Here is a 9169-nt window from a genome sequence, read left to right as displayed (position 1 = left end):
TATGTAAATATATTAATACTATGATACATATTTTTTTTCCTAATAAGGCCATGAAGGCAGCCCTCAAGTCAGGAGACAGAGAAACTTTGGTTTGGTTGACATACCAATCATAGTGACAACTGCAGAGACTGAAGGAGAACAAAAATTTGAATTTACTGATCTTACTGATCAAACAAAATGGCACCTGACAGATCACTGTTTGTCCCAAGACCTTCTCTTGATTAAAGCAAAGGAATCTGTTCGCATAATCCTGCATTAATAGAGGTATATGCAAGGGTCTCAAGAAAGTTGAAGTCCTTTTATTTGGGTCCTTTTAATCTGACTCCTGAAGAACCGGTGCCAGATGATGGAATGAACGGACAAGTCTTTTCTCAAAAAGACTTAGTAGAATGGACGCCCAGTCAAGACAGTCAGGGAATCTTGTCCTGCCCTGATCAACCTCACCTTTGCTGTTGAGCCCCTGCTGCCCCATTCTGTGCATCGGAACCTGTACCATGGTACCTGTCTGTTCCCATCTGGTTCATCCTTATTTGCTCCTTAAAAGACAAAGACACAAACATGATACCAATGATGACAAGAAAGTTGTCCCACTAGGTCTAACATCTGGTCGAAGTCACTTGTCTTACTGCGCTTCCATCAGAAGCATCTTACATGCAGTGCCCCATTTAGCTCCAGTGAAAATAACTGTCCAGTCTATTTTGTATGGAACCAAACAGGAAGACAGATGAAGACAACGGAGATCTGGCTGACTTTCAAAATAAAAAATGGAACAGACTACAGAGTCTCGATAGTACCGGGTTCAGCAAAGACTTGCCGAAGCGACTGAAGAAGTCACATGATTAACATGTGATGTGATTGCTGCTAGCAGCATAGAGTAGTGTTACTGAGGAGCAACCATCTCCTGCTCCAGCTCCTCCATGGTTTCCTTCTTGATGTCCATTTTCTGTTCTACCTGCTGGTCTTTGGATACTTCACCAGCTGGGGGCATCAAGGGCACGTCATTCTTAACCAAGGTTTGAAGTTAGCAGCACACAAGAGAAATCATTATTTTGTACTCCATCAGTTAGGGGCTTAGGTATTCATGACGATCACCTGGGTGAACAGAGCTGGGGTCGATTCATCATACGACAGGTTCATCTGTTGGACATGCTCAGTGTCTTCCCCCATGACCTCATCCAGGCCCCAGTCCAGCCCAGGGATGGACATTTCCTCAGGCTTCACCTCCTGTCCTGTAGAGGTCAGTAAGAGTTACACCTCAGCCACACCTATCAGTGGGTTCTGCCTGTTTAACTTTTTGCTTCTACTTTTAGCAGAGGTGTGCACCTTCATTTCTCTCTCTCTATGTCACTCACTCACACACACACACACACACACACACAAAATTGGTAGCCCTGCTCATATGTCGCACCTTGCAAACATCTCTGATCCATTATCAATAAACACAGATCAATATCATTCTGCACATTATTTCTTTATGGTAAATTGTGTTTCTGTCCTTATTTTCTTTGATCCCTCAAACATCATGAAATTGTTGACCGTCACGAAGTTGTGCGGCTCACCGTATTGCATGACATCTTTCGACATCCTTGTTCGAAGGTTCAGGTTGTAGCGGTCAATCATCTTATCACCTGGAGGGTTCCTCGTCCAGAATTTACTGAAATACAGAAGACAGCATAAGACCGAAACCAGGGTGTGTCATCACACCACATACATGTTGTATGGAAGGTTTGGCGGTACCTGGTGTGATCGTTGGAACCAGAGCAGAGGATGTGTCCAAGTGGATGCCAGGCCAGGCTCCAGATAACCCCCTTGTGAGCCACCTCCACCCCCCCCAACTCCTCCTCCACCCTGACAAACACACACACCTCAGTCACATCAGCACACCACCGTCAATACAACCCATCGTCAATCCCTCCAGGATCTCAGAGGGTTTTTTTGTGGTTGATGCAATCTACTCTGTGTGCTTCTGCAGCAAGAATCCTCAGAGAGCGCAATGCCATTTGCAACATTTTCAGTTTTTTTGAAGTAAAAATGCTGGAATTTGAGGTTGAAACTCTTTTTTTAACAGCTAACCATTGAAGAAGTCAGACATTTCATCTCCTTTGAGAAATATTTTCATGCCCAAACATCTGGTGACACATGGTAGATAAGCAAAAAAATAAATAAAAAAAAATAAATAAATTGCATACTAACATTTACCAGCTTATCTTTAACTATTATTAATGACCAGCTTAATTGTTTGATGCATAAACATATTAATGAATGATAAATCAAGAGAATCAAGTACACTCTTATAGAAAGGTAATTATTTAAGAAATTTCCCTAAAAAACTTTGCCAAAAATGTCAAGACAGACATCGGATCAACAGGACGGATGCAGCACTGAACATTATTGAATAGTCATTTATTCAGCTCAACCATCTTCTTCTGCCAAAACTAATATTAGTTATTGATTTCAATGTTGATTTACATACCCAACCTGCCAGAAGTGCAGAGAACCATCAGAACCTCCGCTAGCAAACAGACCTTCATGGACGGGATGCCAGGCGACGGCTGAGGAAGGAGACAGGAAATAATCAGAATCCACATCACAACTATTTACCTCCAGGTTAACAGCGTTCACATGACAACAAACAGGCTGCCTCTAAATGGCAAAACTATGTGTTTGTGGACGGAGCCACAAACACCACCAAGGTGGAGTGACATCAAACCCATTAAGTCATTAAACTTCCACTTTCCAGGTGATACGAGTGTTCGGTGTGTTCTATCAGGGCTTGTGTTTTACGCCTGTGGACGGGAAGGGGGTGCTCACTCTCACCTGTGACTTCCTGTTTGTGTCCTCTGAATACCTGCAGCGCCTCCTTCAGTTTCCTGATGTCAAAAAGTTTGCACAGCTTGTCATGTGATGCTGTCAGCAGCCAATTACCATTCTGGTTCCACTTCGCTTCCACCACCGTTTTCTTGTGGGCGTATCTGAAGAGGACGTTTGAGTCAGGACTGTGCCAGCAGGAGACAATTTAACTCCAAAGGTCAAAGGTCTGACCTACATTTCCCACATCTGTAAGCAGCAAAACTGACACCAAGTTGAAATCATAACTTACTGCAGGGTAGTAATTCCATCCATTTTCTACTGCTTATCCTGTTCAGGGTCGCTGGGGGCTGGAGCCTATCCCAGCCCCCTTCGGTTGAGAGGCAAGGTTCACCCTGGACGGGTCACCAGCCCATATAGACAACACATAGAGACAGACAACCATTCACACTCACAGTCACACCTACGGTCAATTTAGAGTATTAATGTAGAGTTATTAACCTAGTCTCTACTTGATGTCTTTGGACTGTGGGAGGAAGCTGGAGTACCAGAGAGAACCCACACAGGAACAGGGAGAACATGGAGACTCCACACAGAAAGATCCCGTGCCCAAGCCGGGGCTCGAACCCCGAACCTTCTTGCTGGGAGGCAACAGCGCTGACCACTGCACCACTGTGCTGCCCCTGTTCATAATTCATTATCTAAATTTTAGGGACATCTGACATTATAAAATATACATCAGGACAAAGAAATACTAAAATTTTTATAAAACATTTTGTTCTTAATTTTTCGGATTATTTTCAGCTCAAATCGTGATGTCCGACTCACATTATTTTCTTCATTTAAAAAAAGACAGAGAAATAAAGTGAAAAATCTAAGATGGAATCAAAGACACGACAGCTCCTTCTGAACTTTTCCACCCCAGGTACCCCACAGTGAAAAACTGGGCTACTTTTACACACACTGCCATCGCTAGTTTAGTGGAAGTAACTACTAAATAAAGGGGTTGGGCATTGTGTCCTTATGACATGGCAGCTGGACACACATGCGCGTGCATGCATGTGTGTGCACTCACAGTGTTGCCAGATTTTGTCCAGTCCTGGGGTCCCAGAATTTCATTGGGTGCTGGTTGCCTTTGCTGCCAGACACAACAAGAGCTTGAATTGGATGCCAGTCGACACACATTACATCAGCACCATGACCTACACACGCACGCACACACACACACACACACACACACACACACACACACACAAAAGCAGGCTTCAGAGTTGCTGTGAATGTCTTCTGAACATTTGAATCATTCAACAGTGACCCGCCAGTGCCTTGTACCTCTGAGGATCCGCTCCTCGTGACCGCTCTCTAAATCCCACATGCAAATGGTGCTGTCTTCTGAGCAAGTGACAAATTTATTATCGGTGGGAGAGAAACTGGAGGAGACACAGAGCACAGGAAGTCAACGTTACGAGACTCTAGGACCTGATCCTAAACAAGCTTGATTGGTGGCAGTGTCTCTCTGGTGACAAACAGAACACAGAGACCTTTGACTGTTTGTCTTCCATCTTTCAAACATCACCTGCATCTCTAGTGAGTCCACATTTATGAGGTAACAGCAAGACAGTGGCGGACTACATCCCTGGTGGCGTGGCAGGAGCGGAGAGGCACGTGCATCATTCAGAACTTTATTTAAACATCTACAGCTACCTGTTAGATGAGGTTCAGACCAGTATTGCAACTCTTTTTTCACTTTGTTGTACTGATCCCTGCTGTTTGAAACCAAACCCTGGGCCTTTACTGATTTATTGGGTCTTATGCTCCACTCACTGAGCCTCGCCAAAACACTTAAACAATTATTGATCACTTTATTCAACCCCATAAAGCATTTATGTACACAGGTATCAAGAGAGATGACTGCTCATCAGCTACAATAACAACACATCACGTTAGTGTTGCAACAGCCCACACATACATCTGTCACTAAACAACCACAACATGTGGCAGCAGCACCCCTGCAAGGCTGCAGCCTGCTACCTCAGCTGACAGTCACCAGCAGAGACTGAGTTCAAGTAAAGAGAAGATTAGTTTGGGTATTCACCTGACTTCTCTAACTGCTTCCTTGTGAGCCTGGAACATTTTGCTGTTGCTCATGTTGGACTGCCAGTACTTCACGTAGCCGCCGTGATCTGCTGTCAACATCCACATGCCGTTGTGAGACCAGGTCATAGCTCCGACTGGAGTGTCGTGGGCCTGAAGACACAGGCACAAAAATATAAAACTTTTTTTTACAACCAGTACTATAAACGTGACAGCTTCATTTCTGTCATTACATTCAGACTTCATCAGCAGCAGCACATGAGCAGAACAAAATCCGAGGTCAGAGGGCATAAACTGGCATGAAACAGCATCAGCTTCGGCGGCACGGTGGTGCAGTGGTCAGCACTGTCGCCTCACAGCAAGAAGGTTCCGGGTTTGAGCATCGGCTCAGGCACGGGATCTTTCTGTGTGGAGTCTGCATGTTCTCCCTGTTCCTGTGTGGGTTCTCTCCAGGTCCAAGCCTGCTTTCACTGACATGTAATTCCCCTAACTTGACAAGTGGCCTGGTATCAAATAAACACCAGCATTGTCATTTTTAGTACTGACAACTTTACATGGCAGAATACAAACTCCTTGATGTGACAGGGGTTCTGAGGAAGTGAGGTCAAAGCTAAAGCTTACCCGGAAAATACCCTGAAAGTTGAAGGTGTGTCCGCTCCACAGCGTGACCTCACCGCTGGCTGCTCCTGTAATCAGACGCCGGCCTTCAGGAGTCCACTAGAGAGAAAGGCAGAACCTGTTCATCTCTATGCTTGACATACACCTGCAGCCTCAGAGGTTGTCCACTAGAGTGCGCTAACACAAGATCTAACCCACTGAAGGGCCTACATGTTTCCATGTCACCAGGAGGCACTGCGACTCTGAACGTGAACGTTTCATCTGCTGGATATCAAACCAACTGACTCTTGCTCAATGTTACATCCCAAGATTGTGATCTCATCTAAAATCAAGAGTGCACTGACAACTGTGATGAGTTCACTCATCTTTTAAACTCATAAATGTTTTTTTAAACAATATCTAAAAGATGGAGCGATGATGTGGTCAGTCGTGAGCACAAGCCTCATTTTTATTGCCCACACAGGGTTACTGCATCAATCATAGGTCATATTCAAGGGAACTCAAGTCCAAGCCTCTCCTTCAGCCTCAGACACCTTGGATGGAACGCGGCCGAGAAGAGAAACAGGAAGTGATGCACTGCCACTCACCCTCATGACGTACACTGGACACCTGACCTTGTTGATGACGGTTCGCACCCACTTTGTGGTGACAGCATTCATTGGTTTGTTCAGCATGCCAATAGGAGGAACCATCTACAGGAGACCACTCGTTTAATGACATCAGACACACGTACACACACAGGGGCTGACCCTGTAAACAGCCTGAATAGAATTTAGCAAATGTGGAGGTTTTCGGTCATTACAAAATAAAATGTTTTGTGCATTAGTTTGCTGCTCGAGAGAATGAAGAAATGAACTGAATTCACCTCCTCATTTTTGAGCACATGTCAAACACTCACGTCGTTATAACTTCCTGCATCAGGCTGGATGGCTTGGAAGTCCCGATGGTCTCGCTGCCACACACGATTCTGCAGAGAATACAAAAGGGTCGATACCGCGGTGGATCGTCAAAGTAGAGTTCACTCAGGACATCAGGATGCACACGGGAAGACCCAGTGATATGCCTGCGCTGCTGACCACTCAACACAAAGTCTGAACGTGCCAGTTAATCTCAGGTATCTAACCACAGATGTGTTGTTCGTTTCAGTATAGTTTAGTTACCTCCAGGTATCTGACGACAGAGGGGGTGTAGTCAACATTTCTGTGGTGCACGGGCCTCTTCACGAACCTCCCATGGAAGATCAAGTGCCTCCTCTGGAACACCCGCTGTCTCCTGAAGCACCGCATGTGAGGTAAGCAAATCTCTGTTGCTATGGTCACCAGCAAAATCTACAGGACAATAGAGCAACCGGTTAGTTTTTCATTCCTCTTAATATCTCAAGGTGATGTCGGTGAAGTTATGAACACGACTGAACTGCGTCTTTTCAGTTCATGGGAGAGGACATGGAGAACAGGTTTGTCAGACAACCGTATCACAAACCATATTGCAAATGTAATATAAAAATGTAATATAAAATATTCCCGTTCTGCTTCCCTGTTCATAATAAACTGAGAAAACAATATCAAAAGTATGAACATATATTCAACTTCCATCAATCAATATTTTCAGAGTTATTTTTCTCAGTGAATGTTACCTCAACCACATCTATACTTGAAAGCCATACTCTCTATCCAAGTAATTCTGAAGCAAATTTCTACGACTTTGTCGGAAACATTCTGGATTTAGATTGATACATTTCCCGGGCCTGAAACAGCCATTGGCAAACCAACTCTCCTGCTTCAGATGCTTAATTGTTAATGAGGGTACTTTTTATTATGGGGTTATGATTCTGTCATTAAATGTTAGTCATATTAACCAATCATGTAACCGCCGGCTACCACATGCTACACGCCGGCTAGGACATGGCAACCGCCGTTTAGCACAAGCTACACGCCGGCTCGGACAATGTAACCGCCTGCTAGCACACTCCTTAAACGCCCGCTTGAACAAGGTAACCGCAGCTTAGCATAGCCTACACGCCGGCAAGCACACGTTAATGGTCGAGGAGCACACTATAAAGGCCAGCTAGGACAAGCTAATCGCCAGCTAACATACGCCAACCGCCGGTTAGCAATAAGCTAACCGACACTAATAAATGGGAGCGGCTCTGCAGACACGGTCATGATCACATATCACATTATATTCTATTTTTTAAGGTATACGCTGCAAATTCTACACCTTAGAATATAACATTTATCCCTACTTAAAACAGTCTGTGAGAGTTTACCTCTATATGTTGGAAGATACGTTGAACTTACCAGATGGCAACTGCAGGTCGCCCCAATGAAAAGATGCGCCGTTGCAAGTTTTAATGTGCTTTTATTGTGTTTGTTTGTTTACTTACTTACGTCGTTTCCGTTACTGGGGTATCGATTCTAAAAATGCACATGCGTTTGATGATAACGCATACACAGCAAGAATATTAGAGATATAAGACATTTTCTCAAAAAAATTCACCCTCTTGTCGTGGGGGTCGAACAATATTGTCTTTTTTTTAATGAGGGTGATGTTTAGAACCAATTTGTATTCACAGTAAAAAACGCTTGGGTTTTTCAAGTTACAATGCCACAGCGTAAAAATACTCTGATATCACTAAATATACTCGATTCCACCCTTGGATTAACAGATACATTTCTAGTTTGTCTACAGTCTTTTACAGTCTTTTCCCTCCATCTCCATATTAATAAAATCAGCTTCAGGACAACCGCAGCGGTGCTCAGTTTAAGGACTGCAGTTGCTTTTCTGTTAAAGAAGGAAAAACGACAGTTTGTTTGACAGCTTGTTCGGATAAAAGGGAAACGCTAATTAATTAAATAAAACATTGCAGCCTCTATCTCATTGCCGATTTAAAGACGGACAAATGATTGAAAATAAGTTATTAATACTTATCATTCCGTGACAACAAGACATTTTAAACTTGAACCTATATGTCTTTTACGTATGGAGTAAAATGTGTGAGTCGCCTGTAGTCACAATTGTCATGTTTACAATTCTTTTTTTTTTTATTGGAGGTTTCAACATGCAGAGGAAGTCAAAGCAATGAGCAAATTAAATTCAAATGCCTTGTAAGTGATAATAATGTAAAATGTTTATTCGGCCATTGAAGTCCTGACAAATAGTTCTCTTGAGTTCACAAGGGAAATTTTCCCTCCATTACTATTTATGACACTGCATTTTTAGCTTGAAGCAAATTTTGCTATTAGTTTCTAGCTAGGCAATTGTGGCTACATTGGACAAACATTTTTAAGGACTCCATACACTTGTTTGTGAATTCTGGAAAGGAAAATATATATATATATATATATATATATATATATATATATATATATATATATATATATTTTTTTTTTTTTTTTTTTTTTTTTGGAGGGGGGGGGGTGAAGTACTACCTGATGTAGGGTTTACCAGTTGTGATAAATGTCACAGGCACCCTTCAATTCTCAATGTTTTATTCGTGGTATTTATTAAAGTGTAAAGGAACAAATCAGGAACAGAGACATATCAAAAATAGCTGCAAAAATATTTTAGAAATACATGACTGACATTCAGGGAATATTTACAAGTAATAAGCAGCTGAATTAAAAAAGAAACAAAATAAAAATATACTTAC

General features: G+C 42.9%; 1 protein-coding gene across 1 annotated transcript; it reads right to left on the bottom strand.

The window, feature by feature from the left end:
• Window positions 1-279: 279 nt before the first annotated feature.
• LOC147239517 (pre-mRNA 3' end processing protein WDR33-like) lies at window positions 280-7807 on the bottom strand. The gene is made up of 13 exons (XM_086195240.1): window positions 7787-7807; window positions 6681-6848; window positions 6419-6487; window positions 6108-6212; window positions 5524-5619; window positions 4904-5055; window positions 4141-4238; window positions 3884-4010; window positions 2818-2972; window positions 1738-2552; window positions 1560-1654; window positions 1093-1229; window positions 280-536 (listed from the first exon to the last, which is right to left on the bottom strand). Exons 2-10 carry the CDS (start codon window positions 6804-6806, stop codon window positions 2455-2457), a joined length of 1026 nt encoding a protein of 341 aa, XP_086051366.1. The 5' UTR covers window positions 6807-6848; window positions 7787-7807; the 3' UTR covers window positions 280-536; window positions 1093-1229; window positions 1560-1654; window positions 1738-2454.
• Between the last annotated feature and the right edge of the window lie 1362 nt (window positions 7808-9169).

This window comes from Aulostomus chinensis, chromosome 23 (genome assembly GCF_037954235.1).
Source record: "Aulostomus chinensis isolate RoL2024-O1b breed Wild chromosome 23, RoL_Achi_v1.0, whole genome shotgun sequence".
Taxonomy (NCBI): domain Eukaryota; kingdom Metazoa; phylum Chordata; class Actinopteri; order Syngnathiformes; family Aulostomidae; genus Aulostomus; species Aulostomus chinensis.
Note: the sequence above shows the minus strand (reverse complement) of the source record. Positions and strands in the feature narration are given on the sequence as shown.

Coding starts and splice junctions, on each gene's coding strand:
- LOC147239517 (XM_086195240.1), bottom strand. CDS start 6,806: ATGCGGTGCTTCAGGAGACAGCGGGTGTTCCAGAGGAGGCACTTGATC. Junction 5,620..6,107: donor GTCCAGTGTACGTCATGAGG/GTGAGTGGCAGT, acceptor CTTTCTCTCTAG/TGGACTCCTGAAGGCCGGCG. Junction 4,011..4,140: donor CGAGGAGCGGATCCTCAGAG/GTACAAGGCACT, acceptor GTGCGTGTGTAG/GTCATGGTGCTGATGTAATG.